The sequence below is a fragment of the Haemorhous mexicanus genome, chromosome 17 (genome assembly GCF_027477595.1).
Source record: "Haemorhous mexicanus isolate bHaeMex1 chromosome 17, bHaeMex1.pri, whole genome shotgun sequence".
Taxonomy (NCBI): Eukaryota; Metazoa; Chordata; class Aves; order Passeriformes; family Fringillidae; genus Haemorhous; species Haemorhous mexicanus.
Genome location: NC_082357.1, coordinates 14,108,251 through 14,131,253, shown reverse-complemented (window position 1 = coordinate 14,131,253; position 23,003 = coordinate 14,108,251). Strand labels below are relative to the sequence as shown.

General features: G+C 49.0%; 2 protein-coding genes across 3 annotated transcripts; one reads left to right on the top strand and one right to left on the bottom strand.

Moving 5' to 3' along the window:
* Positions 1-2,914: 2,914 nt before the first annotated feature.
* Positions 2,915-10,344, bottom strand: NT5M (5',3'-nucleotidase, mitochondrial). The gene is made up of 5 exons (XM_059861484.1): positions 9,337-10,344; positions 6,610-6,710; positions 6,179-6,239; positions 5,735-5,849; positions 2,915-5,573 (listed from the first exon to the last, which is right to left on the bottom strand). The coding sequence occupies exons 1-5, from the start codon at positions 9,601-9,603 to the stop codon at positions 5,416-5,418; spliced, it is 702 nt and encodes a 233-aa protein (XP_059717467.1). The 5' UTR covers positions 9,604-10,344; the 3' UTR covers positions 2,915-5,415.
* A 1,565-nt stretch (positions 10,345-11,909) lies between these two features.
* On the top strand, positions 11,910-22,746 carry COPS3 (COP9 signalosome subunit 3). Of its 2 annotated transcripts, XM_059862165.1 has the most exons (12): positions 11,910-12,007; positions 14,766-14,895; positions 15,766-15,878; positions 15,980-16,029; positions 16,870-16,962; positions 17,692-17,871; positions 18,808-18,948; positions 19,939-20,112; positions 20,946-21,032; positions 21,322-21,435; positions 22,012-22,092; positions 22,408-22,746. In XM_059862165.1, exons 1-12 carry the CDS (start codon positions 11,953-11,955, stop codon positions 22,459-22,461), a joined length of 1,272 nt encoding a protein of 423 aa, XP_059718148.1. In that variant the 5' UTR covers positions 11,910-11,952; the 3' UTR covers positions 22,462-22,746. The 2 variants fall into 2 exon arrangements, with proteins under 2 accessions (XP_059718148.1, XP_059718149.1); XM_059862166.1 differs by lacking the exons at positions 11,910-12,007; positions 14,766-14,895; positions 15,766-15,878 and having other exon boundaries at positions 15,981-16,029; positions 16,802-16,962.
* Positions 22,747-23,003: the final 257 nt, after the last annotated feature.

Genomic DNA, 23,003 nt, shown 5'->3' with positions numbered 1-23,003 from the left:
AGAAGGTGGCATGCTCACGTCTGAATACAACATGTTCCCCAGGCATGTTTGTTAACATAGTCACAAATAAACATTTTGCAAGATTTTTTGCCAGGAGGACGGGCTTAATGTGTGTGGAGCCTTGAAGGACAGGAGAAAGGCAGTGCAGCCTATCATGTTGGCTCTGGTCTGGCCTCCCCAGCACAGCTGGGGCAAGGGAAGTTGATTTCTCTCTGGGGAGTGCATTACTCAAGTCCCTGTGCACAAATTGAGAAGCAAACCCCATTAATCCAACCTGGAGGGAAATAATATCATGGTGCTGGGGGAGAGTGGAAGGGCCAGCAAAACCCACCAGGAACCACCCCAGTCCCCCTGTCCTCCCCACTGGCAGATCTGCCCCCACTCTGCTCCCCAAAACAGGCTCTGGCTTCAGAGTGAGCAAAAGGAAAAGGCATAGTCATGTTCCAGCTCCTTGGGGGATTTCAGGCTTTTGGAGCAGGATGAGCAATCTCAGCCCTGGGAGAGCTGTGGGGTCCCACGAGGAAGCAGGGGCAGAGCTGAGCAGGGACAGGAGGGATGCCCTGGGTTCTCAGGGGCCTTCAGCCTGTGATTTTTCCAGGGATATTTTCTATATGAACCCTATAGGTTACTAGCTCATCTTCTAACCCACAAGTCATTCATGTTTTTGCCCATCCCATTCTCTGCCCCATTCAGCTGGAGAGAGAGCAAGTGGCTGGGAGGAGTCTCAGCAGCTGATGGAGGCCATCCCAGAACATTCCCCATCCCTGGAAGTGTCCAAAGCCAGGCTGGATGGTGCTTGGAACAACTTGGGATAGTGGAAGGTATCCCTGCCCACGGGTTGCAATGAGATGGTTTTTGAGATCCCTTCCAGCCCAAACCATTCCATGATTCTCTGATTTTCCTGGTGCCTACGGCTGCCCCTCGGTGCCCCTGGAGCATCACCCGGTGCCGGTAATCGGTGCCTCCGGGCTGCAGTGCCCAGCGGGAGGGACGCATTGGAGCCTGGGCTGGGATAACCGGGAGGGCTGGAAGGAGGACTGGCACATGGTGCTGAGCGCAGGCTGGCAGCTCCACACGCGATCACACAGTCCCCTCTAGTGGATATTCCTCTTCCATCCACGTCCCATCCACACGGATGTCCTGCCGACACTGCCTTGGCATCGCCGCGCTCCAAAGCCTGGCCCCAGCAGAGCCCCAGGGGCACCATCCTGCTCCTCTCCTGAAACTGGGCACGGTGGCAGAGCAAAGCCCATCCAGCTGCCTCCAGCTGCTCCATCCCTTCCTCCGCTCCTTCCCCTCCTGCGTATTTGGGTGACTCATCCTCCCTCCAGCCCCGTCCCCTGCCCTGGCTTTATCCCACACCACCCGCTGCCCTTGCGTCAGGGCTGGCCCCGGCTGGCCCCTGCGTTCCTGGCTCTCCTCTCCGCTGGGATTTCACACTGCTCCGAGTTATTTGGGCAGTGGCCAACATGAGCACGAGCTAATGAGCACCCGAGCTAATGAGCACCCGAGCTAATGAGCACCCACTGGCGACTGCTTCCAGGACCCAGGGGCGAGCATCGCTTGTTGCCACCCTGCCAGGGCCTGCTGCCTTGGGCCAGCTCGGACTGGGGACAAGTGGGATGCTCTCAGGGGGGAATCCCCTGAGAGGGGTGAGTGTTTGCACATTTGTCCAGCACCTCTTGCCCATGGGAAGGGTGCAAAGGCTCTCACCAGCACCTGAGCACTGCCCTGTGCCTGGTGTACCATCTCCTCTCTTCCTCTGCCTGCTTTGGAAACTGCTTATCACCTGGAATTTATGTGATATCTGCAACCTGAAGCTTTTCAAGGGAAAAAAAGCCACGTGGGAGCAGACAGCTGCAGACCAGGAGTTCACCATGCTCCATCAGGATGCAGACCTTCCAGCTTGCCCCATCTTGTACTGGAAACATGACCCTAGTGCCAGTGCCACCATCCAGCTCAGGCAGAGCTGATGTCAAACCCTCTGCCCCCATCCCTGGGCCAGGGAAGGATGGGATCTCCTCTGGGGAGCTGGGACCTCCAGTGCAGGGTGAGGGCAGTGGGGATGGAGGAGGAGCTGTGGCCCAACACTTGCTGCCAGGAAGCCCCAAAGAGCAGCTGGAAGGACAGAGAGATGCTCGTTGCTAAACCAGCCCTGGAACAGCTTTATGAGCCCCACAGCAGCATCCTGGGGAGGTGCACCCCCAGTTCTATTTGAGCTGGCAGCTGAATCACCTTGTCCCCATGCTGGCCAGGAGTCCCTTGGTGTACCAGCTCCAGCAGTACTACAGATGTGACCCTGGTAACACATTGTGCCCCATCCTGGAGCCACACTAGTACAAAGAGCACACAATCGGGTTCTGCCCTGTGATGCTGTTTTTCCCAGCCCTGCTGGGGTGGTCTCACTGTCCTCCCACCCTGGCTCTGGTCCCGTGTGTCCAGCTGGGATATGGCACTGCTCACAGCATGCAGGTTCTGGTCATTCACAGGGATTCTCATGGCACAGGCCACAGCAGGCAGGGGAGTCCACAGACACCTCACAGGAGTGTGTGGATGTGGAGCAGCCAGCAGTGATGGATAAGGCATGAAATTCCAGGGAGAGGCAGCCCATAGCAGTTCCAACCCCTTTTATAGCTTCTGCTCTGTGGCCCAACAGGACACACACTTCACAGTTTTATTTATTAGAAAAGATCTTTAGGAAGATGAACTCTACCCTGCATTTAGCTTTATTTCTGCCCACAGGACTGTGTCTAACAGGGTGATGGCACTGCCAGGGCAGCAGGGCTGCTTCCAGGTTTTCTGGACAAGGGGACATTCCCAAACCTGGAGGTGAAACGTGCGTCCCCCCTGCCTCTTTTCCCAGAGCCATGGCTGGGAAACTGCAAACCCCAAACTCCATTTCTAGGCAGCTGGATGCCAAACAACCCAGTGTTTATTGCAGTGCTCCTCATTTGCCTCGGGTTTATAGATGTACATTCAAAACCAAAAGCTCTGTCTATCTCAGCTGGACACAGACAGGCTTGAAGGACGAACGGCGATGGAGTCACCTCCTGGTCCCGAGTGTGGGAGCAAACAGTGCAGCTACCAGCTCAGGATCTCTGTGCATGGAGCTGGAGCCTCAGGCATGAGAAACTCCAGCTCTGCTTTCAAGTATATTTGGTGTGGTGTATTTATCTCTGGCATCACATCTCACCACGGGGAAAAGTCCTGCTGGCCCCAGAGCCACATCCCTCGGGTCTGCCCCAGCCTCGAGGGAACATGAGAGGTTTGGGCAGCTGCTGGAGAGATGTGCCAGCTCATTTTGGCTCAATAAGCAGGGAGAAGGCTCTGGGGAGCCCAGGCAGCTCATATTTACATGGTACCATCAGAAAAAACCAGCTTGGACCCCATGAGGTCACCCTGGCTACACAGAGGGGCCAACAGCTGGTGGAGGGCTGGTGGAGCCAGCGGGTTCCTGATGTTCAGCAGCTGCAGCAGCTGCCCACAGTGCTCCTACACTGTCCCAGTTCCCAGCCTGCAACCCCTCCAGCCAGCTCTTGGCCAGGGGGCTGCACCTCAGGCAGCTGCACATCCTAAACAGACCCCTCCAAACCAAACCCACTACCCAGAGAAGCACACAGTGGTTTAAACAGGAAAGAAAAATGAAAAGAAAAAAAAAAAAAAAAAAAAAGATGCTTGTGGTATGTAAGTCCTACTGCCCTGGGCCAACCATGCTGACTTTGTAAACTCCCCCCATCCCAAGAAACAGGGCAAGCCCCAAGTCAACACAGGCCCCATCCCTGGCCCTGCAGCACCCAGGGAAGGCACAGGTTCCAAAGCACCAACTCCAGAACCCCTCCAGCTCCTGGGTACAGGAGGGGTCTGGCTGCCACTGCTGAATTACATTATTTGTTGGTTATATAGCTTCAAGTTCATGTCCTTTCATTGATGGAGAGCAGAGAGGCAAAGCAAAGGTGTGAGCACGGGGTGCAGTGTGGCAAATCCCAGCCAAGCCCTGGCTACCACCTCTGCCTGTGGGGTAAATTGTCCAAGTGGGGAATTTTACTGCTGCAGCCAGCAAGTCCTTGGGCCAGGAGGGCAGTGGGATCCTGGACAGCCTGGAGACACACAGCAGCAGGGACCAATGGCCTCTGTGGTGTCAGCAGTGACACAACCAGCTCATCCCTGAGGCTTTGCCTGCGGTGGCCCAGCACCAGCTCCCACTTGGGCTGTGGCTGCCCTGTGGCAGTGCCACAGGCAGGGAGGGGATGCCAGGCTCTCCCAGCAGCTGGGATGTCTCTCTGAGGCCAGGAGCAGCAGCAGCAGCAGTTTTCTCCTGCCAGACAGGTCACTGAAGTTCAAGGCTGGACTGCTGTAGGCTCAGAGAAGCAAAAATGAGACAAACAAGGGAGAAAGAGGCTGTGGGCACAGCTATGCCAAAACCATCCCTCTTGGAGCTGCCCCTTGGTCTAAACCCTCCCTTTTTGGGGCCCAACTGCAACTTCCCAGCAGCACTGGCTGCTCCCAGAGCTCAGCAGCCCCTGCACTGTCCCCTGGCAGAGGGGGCTGGTCCAGATGTGTGTGCTGTGACCCCTTTGCACCAGCCAGGCACTGAACACCTCTCTGCAGGGGCCCAGAGCCAGGGGAGTGGGGCTGGCAGCACGCTCTGTCCCCAGACATCCAGAGCTGGGACTGTGGTGGAGCTGCAGAACAATCTACCCTGGGCACCTCTCATGGGCTCCCGTGCTGTTGGTGGCCACAGTAGAGTTAATTTTTTTCACAGCAGCTGGTATGGGGCTCTATTTTCTGTGAAGAAAATTACTTCTACCCTGGCTGAAACCAGCACAGCTCCCCAGCCTTTAGCAGCAACATCCCCCCAGCATCTTCCCTTGCAGTATGTGAGAACTGCAGACAGCATCCACAGATGTGCTTGTGACAATTCCCAGTGCAGGGAGCCTGGACAGCCCCTGCCTGCTCTCCCTGCCCTTCCAGCCACCCCTCTCCCCAGATCCAGGCACTGCCAGGGGAGAGATCCCCTGAGGCAGCCCCTTGGGATGGAACCTTGCAAGGACTAAACAAAGCACACACATGATCCTGACCATGACGTGGAGGGGAGGATGCAGAGCTGGTCTGTGCCATGCAGTGCCCCTGGCAAGGGCAGTGACACGCTGAGGGTGACCTTGTCCATCAGGAACACTGGGCTGGCCCTGTGGGGGGTGCAGATGCAGCACAGAGACCCCAGGAGCCAGAGGGCAATGCCCCCCAGCCAGGCTGCCAGGCACAATCCTGGGCTGGGCTGGGGTCTGTTTTTCAAGTCCAGGTGACTGTGGCGCTTCAGCGTCTGTCTGTCTGTCTGTCTGTCTGTCTGTCCATCCATGGTTCTGGCCTTCAGCAGGACTCCACAGGGACACAGGGAGGTGGCTCAGGGGCTGGTGTTTAGGTGGCCTGGCCGGGTGGGAGGCGTTTGCTGTCCAGAATGGCCTTCCAGTCATCAGCCCAGGAGTGCAGCCGGCGACTGGGGGGCTTCAGCTGCAGGTGCTTGTTGTGGCAGGCAGTGAAGAGCACGTGCTCCCAGGTGGGGTTCTGCTCTGCCCCTGCAAGGGAAGGAAGGTCAGTGGTCTGGACAACTCCGTGAGACACTGAAGTTAATTGTACTCCAACATGAAGACCCCAAAGTTACAAAAGCCAAACAGCACAGAAAGACCAACACCCATCCCTGGCTGCCTCCAGTCAGTGCTTCACCCTCACCCCTCACCTGTTATATCAGGTCTGTCATCTATAAGCAGATCAGCAGAAACCACCGTCTTATCTCGTGTCAAAACAATCTGCTCAAGAAATTCAGGGCCAAAGTGCTTCTCTACCCAGGCATACTGGAAGGCAAGAGATGGCTGGTGAGCTCAGGGAAGGATGATGGATGGGGCAGGGGGTGCTGGGTGGAGTGGAAGCAGCCCTGGCCCCCACACAGGGAGGATATCTCTCTTAATAAGTTCATTAGTGGGATAGATTTGGATGCTGCTGGAGTAAATTTGTTTGAAAGCCAAGCAGCTTTTGATGTCATGATGAAAGACTAAGACCAAGAGCCTCATTGCATGCAAATGGATGGAACAGGTAAATTTTACAGCCAGAGGCGTGCAGGGGTCAGACACCTTTCACTGGGCAGTGTGGATGGGAGGGGGAGCTGAGATTTGGGCTTGCTCACCTTCTCATAAGGGCAGTACCGGTACTTCTTGATTGGGCTCGTGCAGATGAACACATCAGTGCTGCCACGAGGAGAAAAACAGGGGCAGAGTGTCATTCTGGGCCAGAGCAGGCAGCAGCCCAAAGCCAACTCCCCCACACACAGATCAAACAGATTTAAGGCATTAATCACCCATCTCACAGAATCCCAGAGCACAATCATATTCCCCTTTTCACAACCTTTGCTGGAGCAGAGAGCTGAAGGAAAGAGGCTGCACATGGCTGATATTCTAGGTGACTACTCAGGAGTCAAAACCCTCTCTCCACTCCCTTCCCTGAAGGCTGGGAGATATTTATTTTTAATGCTGTTGTTGTAGCAGCACTTCTGCCAAGAGGTGGAAGTGAAGATGCAGCTGCTCCTCTGTCCATCCCCACACACAGGTTCATACTCACTCTGCCAAATTTGCCATTTGCTTCACAGCTTCCACAGCCCCAGGGAGTGGGTCCAGCTCGATGAAGAAGTTCTTGGATTCCCAGATGCTGATGGCTTTCTCCTGTGAAGGGAAAGCAAGCAATTACTGCACTTCTTGCAATTTTTCCTGCATATGCATTCTCCTCACCCTTTGCTAGGACAGAGGATGGGACAGGGAGAACAGTGGGAGCACCAGCTCCAGTCTCTCCTGCTCACCCCCTCTGCCTCTGTGGGTGCTTCTGCTCCCCAGCAACCAACCTGCACCCACCCCATACAATTCAGATTGGAGATGGAACAAAAAAAACAGGGTTGGTTTTGCCTCTGCAGCCCCACACACAGAGGGAGCTGCACCTTACTATAAGGCCAAACACCAGAGATTATCCAAACCAAACCCATCCAAAGGGACAGATCCACATGGATCCAGCTGACATGGCCTGGTGGCCCTGCTCCACCATGGAGCTGTTCAGGCACAGGTGCTGTCTGGCCTATTTGTCTCCATGAGATCACTTAAAATAGCAGCCAGGCTGCTCTCCCAGGAGATGGAACATTACAGGAGGAACCACGAGTCAGAATGAATGCAGATGCTCCTCCTCAGGGAAGCCTGGACAAGGTCTAGCAGGCAAATAGAGCATCTCCAGGCAAGGATTTGAAACACAACATCCAGGACAGCAGCCTGGGTGCACTGGTATGGCACAGGGATAACACAGAGGAGATCACAGGGAGCAAAATGATGGTGTGAGGGCAGAGTCCAGGGGCTGCCTGCAATGGGTCCAGCACTGCTCTCAGGAACAGCAGCCCCTGCACTGCCTCAAACAGGTTAACAGCTTGTCAGGTGCCAAGGAAAGCAATTATTTTGCACAAACACCGTGTCCTTGGGGAGGAGAGCTGGGAAGAAGCAGAAGCAGCCCAGCTCCAGTGCTGTAGTGCAGTTGAGGAGCTGCAGATGCAAAAATGCCTCCAGGCTCCATGGCAAGAACAACCAGCCTGAAAGTTTGCCACGGGGCCATGCAAACATTCGAACTCTAGTTGCTCTGCCTCAGACTGAGCAGTAATGGTATTTTATTTTTTAGACATTGTCCATAGTTACACAAGAGACCCCTGAGAAATGCAGCCTTGTGCAGCAGAGCACTTCAAACTGCACTGAAGTGTTTTCTCACAGCAGCACTTCCACAGCTATCCTGCTTCCAATTATGTCAAAAAGCATTTTGCAATCAAGCTTGAGGAGGGGAGAACTAAACCCAGCTTGAGGAAAAGACCCACTCCACTCCCAGAGCCAGAAAAATTCCTTGTGGCACTGTGACCAGCAGGCTGACCAGCAGATGGAAAAATCCCCCAGGCTGGGAATCCCACCCTGGGCCAGGACAGACCCTCAACCCCCATAAAAAATTTCCCTGCCTGCCCAGGGCTCTCCATCCCTCCAGGTCTGTGTGCTTGCTGCATTGCAGAACTCCCTCCCTTTCAGAGCTGGGACCTGCAGCTCGTTGGACAATTTGGTTCCTATTTTCTGGTCCCAGAGACTGGAATGGCCCACGTGTCTGTAGCCATAGAGCAGCTCCTACTCACTTCAGCCCTGCCCTGAAATCACGGGGGAAACCAGGACTGCCCTGAGGTCAGACAGTGCAAGTTTTGCTGCTTGTTCAGCCCGAGGTTTTGGTGGTTTTACATGATCACAGCAGACACAAGATAAGCTCACTTCATTTAACACATCCAAAGCAGTTACGATCAAGGAAGAAAAAAATTGTTATCATGTCTTGCCCCTGCCAAACAGGGGTTTGAGCAGCTGCTTTACTGCACAAATGATGTTCTGCACTTCCCTCTCACCACTCCCAGCCAGGAAGGACACTTTATTCCTTCAGCTCATCAAGTTGTTTAGGACTTTGCCCATGGGAGACCCCTGGACCTTATTCCCACTCCTTTCCCAATAACTATTATACTCCTAACAACAGGAACACTTTTATTTACTGTAACACATTTCAGCCAGTGCAACTCCAACCCATGGATGAGACCACAGACATCCACTGGGATGGGAAATTTGTAGAGGCAGAAACCAACTCTCTACAGCAGTCAGCCTGCTGCTGAATGCTAAATTGCAACGTTGAGAGAGCTTCTGCTTTTAAGCTTTAATTATTAAACTGAATATAATAATTTCCGGCATGGGAGGGCTTGGGTTGTTTTGACTTTAAGTAAGCCTTCAAATGAAGCATCACTTGCTTGGTTTGTTCTGAACTGCTCTGCTGCATCCCACCCCTCACATTGCTCTTGAGGAGCTAAATAATCCATCTAGGAATGGTACCAATCCAAATCAGAGCTAGAAAAACCCAGCTATATCATCTGGGGTATTTCAAGACAGATGTTCTGAAATACCCCCTTTCCTTGCATCTATCTCCATCCAGGCATGCAGAGAAAAAGCCCACTAGGCCATCATATCAGCATGGTCTAATGGAAGATGTCCCTCCCCATGACAAGAGGTTGAAATGAGATGGTCTTTAAGGTCCTTATCAACCCAACCCATTCTAGGATTCTAAGAAAGACACAGATGTGCACAAAAACCCCTACATTTCTGGGGAAAACCCACTGCTGGAAGCCCTCCTGTGTTCCTGTGGGAGCTCTTTGGTGGCCCCCACAGCCCTCCCCAGCACTGTCCCCATGACCTGAGGGTCAGGGGGTCCCTGAGGGGGACAAGCCCACGCGGGATAAGCACAACTCACACTCAGCTCGGGTCCCAGGCGCCCGTACTGCTCCGACACCCAGAAGCCCCTCCGGTCCTCCAGGGCAATGTAGGGCTTGTCGGGGTACCTGGCCCTGAATTTCTTCAGGAAGCCTCCCTCGAAGTCGGCCAGCACCCCGTCCATGTCCACCAGCACCCGCAGAGCCCGGCGGGACCCCGCTGCAGGGCCGAGCCCCCTGCCCAGCCCGGCCAAGGCACCGCAGCCCCGCCGGGGCCGCAGGTTCAGAAAACAGCTCAGCAAAATCATCGTGGGGAGGGATTTGGGGATGGGGGATTTGGGGGATTTGGGGCAGGGGGCTTAGGGGAGGGAATGGGAGGCTCAGGGAAGCAGAGTCAGGGCAGGAGATGGGGGTTTGGGGCAGTGAATGGGGGCTCAAGGTAAGGGATGGGGGATTTGGAAAAGGGGATGGGGGCTCAGAGTAGGGGGTTCAGGAAAGGAAATAGGGGCTTGGGACAGGGGATGGGGGCTTGGAGCAGGGGAAGGGGGCTCAGGGAAGGGGAAAGGGGCTTAAGAAAGGGACTGGGGAGTTTGAGGAAGGGGATGGAGCTTGGAGCAGGGGAAGGGGGCTCAGGGAAGGGGAAAGGGGCTTGAGGAAGGGACTGAGGAGCTTGAGGAAGGGAATGGGGCTTAGAGCAGGCGATGGGGCCTCGAGGAAGCAGATGGGGAGCTCGGGGCAGGGGATAGGGCGCTCAGAGCAGGGCTGGGAGGGCTCTCCAAGCAAAGAGGGGTGCCTCTATTTCAAGCACGCACCGAGGCAGCGGGCAGCCCTGCCGAGCGCATGCCTTTGCAGCAGGAGGAAGGAGCGGCTGGGGGGTGCAAGGGGGAGCGGAGGGGCAGCCGGGGGGCGCGGGGGGGATGCAGGGGCCCGTCCTGGCCCCCAGCGCGTCCTCCCCCTGCCCGCCCCATCCCTCCCCGGCAGCGAGCGCGGAGCGGAGCGGCGGCGGGAGAGCGGCGGGGACAGCGGAGCCGGCGCGGAGCTCGCCCCGACCCGGCAGTGCAAAGCCCAGTTCCTCTTCCCGGTGCCTGCCGAGCCCGGAGCGCCGGCACCGCCTTAAAGCGGCACAAGCGCCCTGCGACAGCGCAGCGGCTCCGCCGCCCGCCCGCCTTAAGGCTGCCCCGGACCCGCTGCCCTTCCCCTGCCTCAGTTTCCCTCGCTGTCAGTCTTTGGGATACCCGCTCCCTCCCCATGCCCGTGTGTGCCTGCAGAGGTGGTGGGTACATCTGGGGACACACGTTAAAATGGTGATTTTCTGCATAAAACGCATTCGTCTCTGACAGTTCTTGCACCGTATGACAGGAACCCTTAAAAGCCAATCCCCGGACCCCAAAGAAGCACGCACTGCACCAAGAAGGGCTCGGTGTTCTGACCAGACACCAAAGATCTGTTCAAAAAACACTTTGGGGGTTAAAGCTGACGGAAAAGAGGGAGTTTTCCAAGTGGTACTGACAGGATTAGGCAACCACTGAGCTGGGAAAAAAGTTACTGTTCGACAGCAATAATAAGGTTCCAAAATATTTAATTTTTCAAGTCCGGAATGTTTTCCAGTGGAATGTAGTGTTCTTGTTCCATGGAGAGGGCAAATTTGCTGTTGGGATCGGGTGACCTGGGGAAGGTCACGGTGGGAAGGAAGGAAGGAAGGACTGGCTGGACACGACGGTGATCTCAGCGGAGGCTGGGAGGGGAATGTGTCAAGTTCAGGTCTGTGTTTTGCTTTCACTTGCACCGCAGGCGTTTTGCTTCCTGCGAGGAATGGGATTTCAACACAGCTGGGTGTTCCTAAGCAGGGAGGGAATGCATGCAAATTTATGGCTCCCCAGGGCAGTGGTCAGGGCACGGAGCCTGACAGAGCTCAAGGAGCATTTGGAGAACGCTCTCAGGCACAGGGTGGGATTTCGGGCTTTTCCTGTGCAGGGCCAGGAGTTGGACTGGATGATCCCTTGTGGGTCCCTTCCAGCTCTGGATATTTTACAATTCTGTGATGTCCACTCAGGCTTCCATCACCTTCATGGATACCGAACGGCCGACACATTCCCTGCCTGCTGCAGCTCCGGAGGGATGGAAAATACAGAACACGTATTACCCTGAGGGATTCAAATCCCATTCCCTGACACCAGAGCACACATTCCACGCTATCAGCCGACCACCACGCACTGAGGCCCCGTCAGAGGGGACAAAAGGGATTAAACCTCTGCTGCGCAGCGCCATTCGGGCAGCGAGAGGGACCGGCCACCCGTGTCGGGGAGGGCCCGGTATCGCAGGGGCCCTCATGTCGCGAGGCCCTCATGTCGCCGAGGTCCCCGCTATCGGGAAGGCCTCGTGTCGCGGAGTCCTGACGTGCCATGCCGTCACCACCGCCCCCCCTCCCCTCCGGCGCTGCTGAGTCACGGCCCCTCCCGCACGCCTGACGCGGGCCTGGCGGTTGCCATAGCGACCGCGCTTCTCGCGAGAGGCGGCGGAAGCGGCGCGCGGGCGGCGGGCGTCGCGCGGCCCCCGCGGCGGCCCCTCATTGGCGGGTGGCGGGCGGCGGCTCCCGGCGCGCGCCGCTCCCCCCGCCCCGCCCCTCCCCGCGCGCGGCCGCGGCGCGAGCCGCCAAGATGGCGTCGGCCCTGGAGCAGTTCGTCAACAGCGTCCGGCAGCTCTCGGCCCAGGGTGAGGGGGACGGGGCCGGCCGGGGCCACCGGGAGGATGGGGCGGGCCCGCGGGGCCGAGGGAGGACGGCGAAGACCGAAGGAGCTCATCAAACCGCGCGGGTGGCGGGGCGGCGGGCCGGGGCCTGCCCGCTCGCACGGCGCTCCCTCAAGCGCGGGTCCGGGGCGCTGCACCCCACGGGCGGCGCGGCCCGGGCCGGGGTCAGTTCGGGGCAGCCCCGAAGGGATCCCGGCGGTGTGACAGGGCATGGGGTGCCGGCGGTGCTTTCTCGGAGCTCCGTGGGTCTCCCAGGAGTGGTTTCGGTAGCGGAGCCCGCACCGGCGATCCTGCCAAAATCCGAGCCTTTAAAATAGGGGGAGGAGCGAGCATCGGTAGGGCTTTAAATGGGATTGTGCGGCCCAGCCTGTCACCTCTCTAATGAACGGGCAGGTTGTGATAAGTGTGGTTTAAAATATATTTCTGAATTTTCCAAGTGTCCGTGCTCTACATTTGCAAGCAGATCATGGGCAGAGAGTCCCGCCCCATCACGGAACTTTGTGACAGATCCGAGACTGTACCCACGTGTCCACAAAGGGTTTTAATAATCACGGTTAGAATTCCTCCGTTTCACTGCCAAACTCTTAATTTTACTGTGTGTGGGTGCAGCGTTTCCTGGTTCTTGAACTTTCCCTCTGTGTTGGTGCTCTGTGAAATGTGTTCTGACTGGTCTCTGCCTGGGATGTTTCCTCCCAGAAGCTGATAAAAAATTGATGTTTCCCACCATGGCTCCAGGTTTTATCTCTTTCAGTTCTTGGGTTGACCTCCAGTTTTCTCTTACTCTTAGTTCCACTTAATAAATACAAAGTATTTCTACCTTAGACACAATTTATACCTGCAGGGTGTACAAACCAGATGGGAGCTGGATCTTTGTTCTGTAGTTGAGCTGGAGAACTTTCTGTCACAGAGTTTTGGGGATGCAGAAGGCTTAAGGGGAGACTGGTAGGCTTTGTGGAAGTTCTCCCATTAGGGATGAGCCAGGGAGATGCTCTCTGTCAGAAAGTCCCCAGCACAGTAAGGACATGGATTTGATGGACTTGTTGGAGCAAGTCCAGATAAGGCCACCAAGATGGTTGGAGGGATGGAGCATTGAGGAAAGGCTGTGAGAATCTGGATTGTTCAGCCTGGAAAAAAAGAGAAGGCTCTGGGGTGGCCTAATCATTACATTCCAGGATCTGAAGGGAGCTACAGGAAAGATGAGGAGAGAGTATTTATCAGGGCCTGGAGGGACAGGGAAGGGGGAATGGCTTCATAGTAACGAGAGAGTAGGGTTAGATTGGATATTAGGAAAGGATCCTTCCCTGTGAGGGTGGGGAGGCACTGGCACAGAATTCCCAGCGAAGCTGTGGCTGCTCCTGGATCCCTGGAAGTGTCCAAGGCCAGGTTGGATGGGGCTTGGAGCAACCTGGGCTGGTGGGAGGTGTCCCTGTCCATGGCTTAGGTTTGAAATGAACTTTGAAGTTTCTTCCAACCCAAACCATTCTGGGATTCTGTAAAAGTAAATCCAGAGCCAGCAGCTGGACCTGAGAGCACTCAGGAGCAGTGTACTTGTGCTGGTTCCTGACTGTCATTTGGCCACCTGGGAGGTGACAGGAAGGGACGTTTAGTTGGGCCTGGTGCTGGAATTTCTGCTTGGACTGTAAATTGTTCAGTGTATGTGTGGGTAGGGGGATAGGACACAGAATCCCAGAATGGTTTGGGTTGGAAGAAACCTTAAAGTCCATCTCTTTCCAACCCTTGCCATGGACAGGGGCACCCTCCACTAGACCAGTTTACTCAGAGTCTGTTTGGGGTTTGGTTTGGTTTGTAGAAAGGGTGGATTTCTGGAACAGGGAGGACACCAGAATTAGGGTTTTGCAGTGCCTGAGCACCATGATCAAAGCACAGACAGATTTACAAGCCCCATTCCTTCCCATGGCTATGCTTTTTTTAAATTCCATATGGAGGAGAATGGTTTTGGAGGCGAGTTTCTGGGCTCTGGTCCCCCATTTGGAATTTTTGATCCCTCTGGCACTCCAAAACTAACATTTCATTGCCAGAATTTCCCTGCATTTCCTTTCTCAAAGGAAAAGGCCAGAGACCTGAGCGTAGTGTAAATCTCTCTGAATGGAGGCACTATTCCTCATTTTATGGAGACTTTTGTTAAGGGTGACAGAACCTCTGTTTTTTCTCTCTAATCTGCAAGGATTGAACACTGAAACAATGCTCTGCTTGAAACAATACTCTGCTTCAGAAGGACATAGTTTTAATTCATTCAGCTAATTGTCAGGGAGGTGGAGCTTGAAAGCAGTTCATGGGAATGGACCTGCTTTCTTTAGGAAGGTTTTGGGGCTTGCCATACCTTCCTTGTTCAAAGTGGTCACTTTTCATATAGATAACATTGTAGTTTTAATTGTGCAAAGTAAACCTAAAGACAGGTTTTTAAATACTTTTGTTGTAGGTACTTAATTGTAACTTTAATGTCTACTTCAAAAAAATGCTTATGAGCAGACCTGAAAGTTGAGTAGTGCTCAAGGACCAGCAAGGAGCAAGCTCTGGTATTTGTTTTATATTAAAAAATTGTGGTGGGTAGAAAATTAATGCCTGGCGTATTAAAGAAAATTAAAACTTGGGTGATACTATTATTTCTTGCTGTTACATGAGGAAGCAGATTACAAAGAGGTGTGGGAATGGATGAATGTACTCTAATTAGGCTTTGACAAAAATGCTTTTTATTTTTCAGGGCAAATGACCCAGCTTTGTGAACTGATCAATAAAAGTGGAGAGCTGCTAGCAAAAAATCTTTCCCATCTGGATACAGTGCTCGGTGCCCTGGATGTACAGGAACACTCACTAGGTGTTCTTGCTGTCTTGTAAGTGTTGCTTGCTTTTGATTAAATACTAAAACTTCAGGCAATGAGCTGAACTGTCAGACAAGCAAAGCTTTTTGTTCTGGCACTGGCACAAGTTGCTTGGAGAAGCTGTGGCTGCCCCATCCCAGGGAGTGTCCAAGGCCAGGTTGGATGGGGCTTGGAGCACCCTGGGATTGTGTCCCTACCCATGGCAGGGATTGGAACTGGATGGGCTTTGAGGTCCTTTCCAACCCAAACCATTCTGGGATTCCATGACAAGTGTTTTTCCATATGTGTTCAGCAAAAATATTTAGAATGAGCTTTTCAAACTTTATTTTCAGGGCATATTTTCACTGAACTCTAAGCATGGAGCGAGATGGTTTATTCCAGTAAAAAACAGGCTTTTATCATGAGTCTTGGGTGTTTGTCTTTAGACAGCACTGGGGCTCTTGCTGCTGTCTGGAGTTTAAGATAAAATTGAGTTGCCTTAGGGGTGCTGAACTTAGGTAAAGATATTTAGTCTTGAAGTTCAAACTGGCTGTATCTGACTTTAGGTGAACTATCTGCAGGTTTCACTGCTATTTTAAAATTCCCTTTTAAGGGAAAGATCGGAATTCTAGTACTTGTTCTACTACTCTTTCAAAACAAAATACTGATAATACTGAAAATTATCTTTGCCATTGTAGTTTGCACTAAATTGAGAATTATGTTGTCCATAGAAAGGTGTTTTCAGATGTTGTTGTGCAGCTACTGGGGAAATCCCATGCCATGTCTCATAAGCACTCTGGATTTGTTTGCAAGCACCTACATGCAGAGACTTAGCAATGAAAATGATTCTTTTTTATGAACCTCCAAGCAATAAATGATAAACCTTTTGTTTCTTTGTTTCAGGTTTGTGAAGTTTTCTATGCCCAGCATCCCTGACTTCGAAACGTTATTCTCACAGGTGCAGCTTTTTATCAGCACTTGCAATGGAGAACACATTAGATATGCAACAGACACTTGTAAGTTAAGCCTAATTTCAGACTTGATATATTTTTGGATAGTTTGGTAATACTGATTTTTCACAGAGGTGTTTTTTTTGTTTGTTTTTTACTGTGTTTAGTTGCTGGCCTGTGCCACCAGTTAACAAATGCCCTTGTGGAGAGAAAACAGGTGAGCAAGTATCATCTAGTACAAAAAAGTTACTCCATACCCAAGCTTCAAGGGGGTGTTACCAGCCTCTTACTCCATAAAGATTTGCCACTAACTTCACATCAAGTATTTCTGTGCAGATCTCTAGTTATTAGGTTTACTGAAAGGGAATGAACTAAACTCAAAATTCTAAGATTTCTCTAAGGAAAACCTAAGGAAGATAATTTTTGGAGGAGAAAATTCACCTAAAAGCATGTTCTCCCACACAAAATAGGAGATCTGTAGTACCAAAAATGTTCTTCAGACAATGCATGGGTAGAGGAGAGAGCTGCAAGGGTTATTAGCACTGATGAGTCAGGGATTTTAGTTTGTGTTATTCTCTGGTGTTACATAATGTTCTTAATGATACCTTAAAATACACAGGAAACTTTATTAAAAAATACTTGACCAATGGTTTTGTTGCTAAAATCCTGACTTTTCCAGGCCACTTTGGTGAATTCTAGCCTGAGACAGACCAGATCTGATCTCCACTGCTAAGTGGAGTGAAGTGAGAACCTGGTCTTTAGTATTTGTTGGGAGTTTGGATGGAGTCATGGAGTCAAGGAAGGTTTTTTATTGATACAGATTACAGTATTCCTGGTGAGCTTGGCTTTGTGGAGCAGAATTGAGGACTTGATCAGGAGAAATTGTATAGCCAAGGTTAATTTTATTTTCCAAATCCTACAAAAAAGGAACCTCAAGTTAACTATTACTTAATGGAACCTGTCAATTAGTGTTATTTTTCATTTGTAAGTGTCAACATAAGATCCAATGTGCTGCCATCTATGAGAAATTATCTGAAAGAGATGTAATTTCTGACAGCCCCTGCGAGGAATTAGCATTCTCAGACAAGCCATAGACAAGATGCAGATGAACACAAACCAGCTGACCTCAATACACGCAGATCTCTGCCAGGTAAGGGCATCAGAAGGGCTTTTTGTGAGAATAAAAGCTTATAAAATACATATAAAACTTCAAGGAAATGCATGTTCACATATTGCAGTGTAAGAATGGATTTTCAACTGAATTTTTGTTTGGTTTGGTTTTTTCCAGTATTAAATAATATGATGTACTGAGACAAAATCCAAATCTGATATACGGATTAATTACTAATTTTAAATGTTCAGTGCATGTCCTCGGATCTTTGATTTTGCTGATGACTTCAGAAAGTCCTTTGGCATCCCTTCTCTGTGGGCTGAAAGTCACACTGAACTTATCTTGGGTGGTATCAGTGTAATATCCAGCTACTGTCTGCTCAAGTCTGACAAAAGTCATGTTTGTCTCAGTGTCTTTGGCCTGGATTTGGATTGCTGTCTCATTCTTGGCTCCTGGGATTTAGGGTTGGACAGGAGTGTTCAGAGCAACATTTAGTGCTGCCAGCACAGTAGTCTGGCAGTCTGGGAGTTTCAAACAGTTTTGTCAGAGTTTAAGTTCTTTAGGAGTGTTTAGATAATTTCATAACAGTTCATAAGCTGTGTTAAAGATTTTCAACTTGTGTTACTTCACTACTGGCATGTTCTGTTTTTTAACTCATGGGAGAGTGATATTTATGCAGTAGTACTAATTAATTTCGTTTCAATTCCTTCTCATGGAAACTTGAATGGAAATGGCTAATTTATGAAAACTTGATTTATTTTCTTGTAGCTCTGTTTGTTAGCAAAATGCTTTAAACCTGCCCTCCCGTATCTAGATGTGGACATGATGGATATTTGTAAAGAGAATGGGGCATATGATGCGAAGCACTTTTTATGTTACTACTACTATGGTGGGATGATATACACTGGGCTAAAGAACTTTGAAAGAGCACTCTACTTTTATGAACAGGTAACTTGAAATGAAACCATGAGTCTGAAGTGTGATGTCTGGAAAGGCAAAAGTAGATGGGTAACAGTGCTGAGAAAACACAGCACCCTTGAACTGGCACAAGCAGACTGTCTTTGGAGGTGTTTTCCTTTAAGAAAGTCTCTCACAGCCTTATTGCACCAGCAGCTCAAAGAGTGATGTTAAATTTATCTCACTATAAATATTTTTCAGCTGCCTGCTTGAAAGTGCAGCACAGAAACAGGTCATGGGCTGACACACCATTGTGTGTCCTTAAAAAATAGTCCAGTGGTTTTGCTAAGGCCTTTGCTACTTTTATGAGAGGAGGTATACTTCTTCAATGCTGTTGTAATATTTGCTGGTTTTGCTTTATCTGGGAAGGAAACAAAAATAGTAAAATTGGGAAAATCTTGGGTATGAGAGAAATGCTGAGAAATGTGCAAAACCAATTGATGCAGTATTTTCCTTTTTTGTAAGTGAGGGTCAGCTCTTGAGTAGTTGCAGTATCAGAGTGAACTAAAATCTCTTTTCCCTATTCTGCAGACCTCTGATAATGTAATAGCTTTATAAAACCTCTCTGAGGGTCTGTAAATCCAGGTTCACAAGTAGCTACAGGTGATTTCTGGTACAAATCTATCTTTAGATATATTCCAAGGAAGGAAGTTTTGATTCTATCTGAGCAGGTCTATTTTAAGACAGGCACCACTGGAACGTGATATGTTTTGAATAGCTTGTATAAAATTTCCTTTCTTTTGCATATGTCTGGATAATTAATTTTGACAGAAGTTAGTTAAGCTTCAGCGCTCAAAGGAGAATTTCATATGTCACTGTATCTTTTCTACATGCAGCTTGAAATTGAGTTTTTTGTTCATGCAGTAACTACCAGGATCTACCAGTAAGCAGACTAAATTTCTGTTCCATTTCTTCTCTTTTGCTTAGGCAATAACTACTCCAGCCATGGCAGTCAGTCATATTATGTTGGAATCATATAAAAAGTATATCCTAGTTTCTTTGATACTACTTGGTAAAGTTCAGCAGTTACCAAAATACACTTCCCAGATAGTTGGTAGATTCATTAAGGTAAGTATTGCAGATGCATCTAAATAATAGTTCAACAGGCCTGATTTGTAAATGGGTAACAGTGGAAGGTGTCCCTGTCCATGGCAGGGGTTTGGAGTGAGATGAGCTTTAAGGTTCCTTCCAACCCAAACCATTGTATGTCAGTGATACATGTTTTTAAAATCTGGGAAAACTTCAGTGTTTAATAGTACTAATCAATATTCCTGTCACTGATACTGAACATTCCTTTATAGCTTTCTATGTTAGAATTTTAAAAATACTCAGATTCTAATTGGCTTTCAAGCTGCAGTGTCATTTTAAAAAGATTTGACCTGTAGCTTCATCTAATTGAAACACAAATTGCTAAACAGTTTACTCCCAAACCAGCTTTTTAAAGAATAAAAGCTTCTGAAAAAACTGCAAGTTTGGAGTCTGTAAGCATTCAGATTAGGGGGTGTAGGGTGGGAGACAAAACTGCTACTGATAGAGTTCTGATCCTAAGTAACACACTTCTAAACAGTTACTTGATTTGTGACCAAGATTCTAGAGAGTTCCAAAATTCTTCTAACTTCAGAGACTAATAAACAAGCTGAAAACATTTTAAGGTAGTTTAGGTGAACTGGTTTCACCCTCTGAGTCTCTGCTGTCGATGCTGTGACCCAGTGTGGTCAGGGGTGGATGTCTTAGAGGACAGAACTGGCAATACTTACCTCAAACTCAGCTGGTCAGTTGAGAGAGTTGTTTCACACTGCTGTAAGTAAAACTGTCACACAGAGGTCCTGGAATGATGCTTATTAAAAATGCTGCACAGCAGTAATCCAGATTTTAGTGTATGGGGCCTGTCATTGCCATAAAGCCATGTACGGGCACCCTGTCTTTTTTATGAGAAATGCCCAAGCCATTAAATTTACTTCAATGCCTGCATGGCTTCTAATGGAGCACTGAATAGGTTTTGTGAGGCTGGGTGAACACTGTGTTCTTCAAGAAAGGTTCTCATTTTTCTAATTGCAGCCTCTTAGCAATGCTTACCATGAATTAGCACAAGTTTATTCAACCAATAAACCCTCGGAGCTTCGAAATCTGGTGAACAAACACAGTGAAACTTTCACAAGAGACAACAATATGGGACTGGTTAAGCAATGCTTGTCATCTCTCTACAAAAAGAATATTCAGAGGCTAACCAAGGTAAGAGAAACTTGTGAGCAGTTTTCTTCTGAGAGTGTATTTCTGAAATATATTCAATTTAGAGCTGAACGATAACGTACTAATGTGGCAGAGAAATTACTTAAACTGAGATTTGTGTCTGAAACAAAGGAGACTAGAATGCCCTGTATAGGGAAACAAATCAGTTGGCTGCTTATGCATTATTTAAAAGGTGATTCAATCTGTCTGTCGGGGGTTTGCCCGTGAGGTTTTAGTTGATAATCAAAAAAGTGAGTGCTGCAGCCCAGTGACCTTCATCCCTATTCAAAAAATAGGAAAACTGAACTTTACAGGCCACTTCATTAGAAAAGAGTGAGTGAATAGGACAGATTTTGGAAATGTCTGAAATAAAATGAAAAACAGAAGTACTGAAGTGATTTGTTCCTTCAGCTGAGAGATCAGATTAATCCTGAAAGGTGATTGGGGAAAGCAATTTTTTTTGCAAGCTCAAATTATATTTGTTGCAGTGGAAAAAAAGTCTCATAAGGAGCTTTATATATGCATCTCTTGAAGAAATTCAAGGAGTGGAGAGTCACTTTTTTGTGTAAAAAGGTGAGAGAAAGAGGTTGGACATGGTCAGGACTGTCTGGTGTAGAATGAAATTGCAGGAATGAGTAATGACTCCATACGTCCTCAGTGCAACAAATTAATGTCTGGAGAAAGAACTGACTCACTCTCATGAGCCCTTCAATAATTGTCTGTTCTACTTGTTCCTTCCCATCAGACTTCCACAGCCAGGTTACATAGGCCATGAAGCATCAACAGGAAAGTCCTTAACATCCAGTTTTAACACTTTGAAACTTTCTAAATTTCAGACGTTTTTAACATTGTCATTACAAGACATGGCAAGTCGAGTGCAGCTGTCAGGGCCCCAAGAAGCAGAAAAATACGTCCTCCACATGGTAAGACCTCTGACTTGGGTAAGCTATCCCAAAATTAGTGTTTTGGTTGGCAGTACACATCCTGAGCAGGGTGGAGGAAATACTGGCAGTCTGCTGTGGTGTTAAGACTGTTCTCAGAAAATCTAAATAGCTGTTCTCCATGTAGGATAAGGCATGAATCGTGGATTTGGGAACCTGTGGGAAATAAAAACAACCAAGTTAAAGACAATTCCACAAACAGTCTGTGTGTTGTAGTTACCTGAAATTCTGTCCTTGGTGATAACTTCCATTAAACCCTCTGTCATTTCAGATAGAAGATGGTGAAATCTTTGCAAGTATTAATCAAAAAGATGGTATGGTCTGTTTCCATGATAATCCTGAAAAATATAACAATCCAGCTATGCTTCATAACATTGATCAGGAGGTAAATCTTTTACTCCTTTTGGAATTCTTACCAAAGAACCTTAATAGGTAATCAGAGAGCTGCTGGCAGAAGCCAGTGTAGTAACTTAGATATAGAGAGTGAGGACTGTAAATCACTATTTGACTGTTTCACAGTATTTTCATGGGGTTTAGATTAATACTCTCTGTCAATGTGTTCCCTGTTTTGTCCTGCACAGCTTGAGCTGTTTCAGGAGACTGACTGCTTGCTGTTGGTGATGGGAAGATCCTTGAATGGATTAGAAAGATTGTTTTTAGAGATTTAAACTTGAAGGATCACTTCCATTGGCTCTCAATAACCTGCCTGTAGTTTAAGGTGGTTGAGCCTTGGGGGACTATCTATCAATGGCCTTAAAACAGGCTGTTAGGAAGACATGGATCAAATGAAGGGAATAAAAAATGGTCTGACACTTTTGTTTGGGAGGTGAGGGATGAGAGCATTTTGATGTGGAACTTCAGTGGTGGCAAAAGTTAGTAGTTCTACATGGCACAGCCGTGAAATTTTTTGAAGATCAGGTACAAGCTGGAGAAAGTAATCAATTTAATAAATATTTTTAAGATGCTGAAATGTATAGAGCTTGATGAACGACTGAAAGCCATGGATCAAGAGATCACTGTGAACCCTCAGTTTGTGCAGAAGGTAATGGATTTAATGTCTTGTAAGAGTATGTAAGAGATCCATTCAGTGCAGTGAGTATGTTGTACTGAATGTCAGTATTTACAGTGCTGTTATTACACATTATTAATATGTGCATAAGCATCATGACACATCATAAAGGTAATTTATTAATTTTGAAGGTGCTTTTCCCTCATTAATCCTGCAGTCATTTCAACCAGAAAATTAAGTGCATGTTATTGCATAGGAACTTTATTTTCCTGCCTGTTCACTTCAAAGCACTGTCATTGTCAAGCCTGCAGACCTGTTTCTGAACAGAACTAACTCTCTCCCTTTCAGAGTATGGGCTCTCAAGAAGATGACTCAGGGACCAAACCATCCAGTTATTCTTGAAATTAATGTTGCTCACCACTCCGCTTTCAAGTAAAAGCTTATGAAAGAATCACGCCTGGAGCAGGGCATTGAGGAGTTCCACAAAGAGAGCAGAGAGAACTGAGCTTTGCTTTTCACCTGGACATTAAGAAAATAAAAGAACACCCTCTCAGTACTGTATAATACCAGAAATATTCTCTGCAAAGAAAAAGGAAATCTCAAAAGAAACTTGAAAGTCTGTTGTGGATTTATTTATCTTCAGATTAACATTGTTAATGCATTAAATAATCTACCTTTTGTTTTAAAGGGTTTGAATGTTGCCGTGTTTCTGTAGCAGTCCTTCTCTTCTGCAAAAGAAAGTGTTATTCAGGGAAGAATACAAACTAGTGTTGGTTCACTTACAAGATAATTATTGGTTCATTATTCTGTATTTAAAGTTGGCTCAAAGTGCAGATTTATCATATGTGTGGTGGGGGCAGAGGGGTGGAGTTCAAGCAAATCATAATGTAGGGAATTTGCATATGCCCAGTGTAGCTGGTGCTGTCTGTTAAATGAGGAAATAA

Excerpts from the sequence above, each read along its gene's own strand:
- NT5M (XM_059861484.1), bottom strand. The coding sequence starts at position 9,603 with ATGATTTTGCTGAGCTGTTTTCTGAACCTGCGGCCCCGGCGGGGCTGC. Across the intron at positions 6,240-6,609 it reads CAAATGGCAAATTTGGCAGA|CACTGATGTGTTCATCTGCA; the intron begins GTGAGTATGAAC and ends TCCTCGTGGCAG. Across the intron at positions 5,574-5,734 it reads TGACAGACCTGATATAACAG|GGGCAGAGCAGAACCCCACC; the intron begins GTGAGGGGTGAG and ends CTTCCCTTGCAG.
- COPS3 (XM_059862165.1), top strand. The coding sequence starts at position 11,953 with ATGGCGTCGGCCCTGGAGCAGTTCGTCAACAGCGTCCGGCAGCTCTCG. Across the intron at positions 21,033-21,321 it reads AAAAATACGTCCTCCACATG|ATAGAAGATGGTGAAATCTT; the intron begins GTAAGACCTCTG and ends CTGTCATTTCAG. Across the intron at positions 21,436-22,011 it reads TTCATAACATTGATCAGGAG|ATGCTGAAATGTATAGAGCT; the intron begins GTAAATCTTTTA and ends AATATTTTTAAG.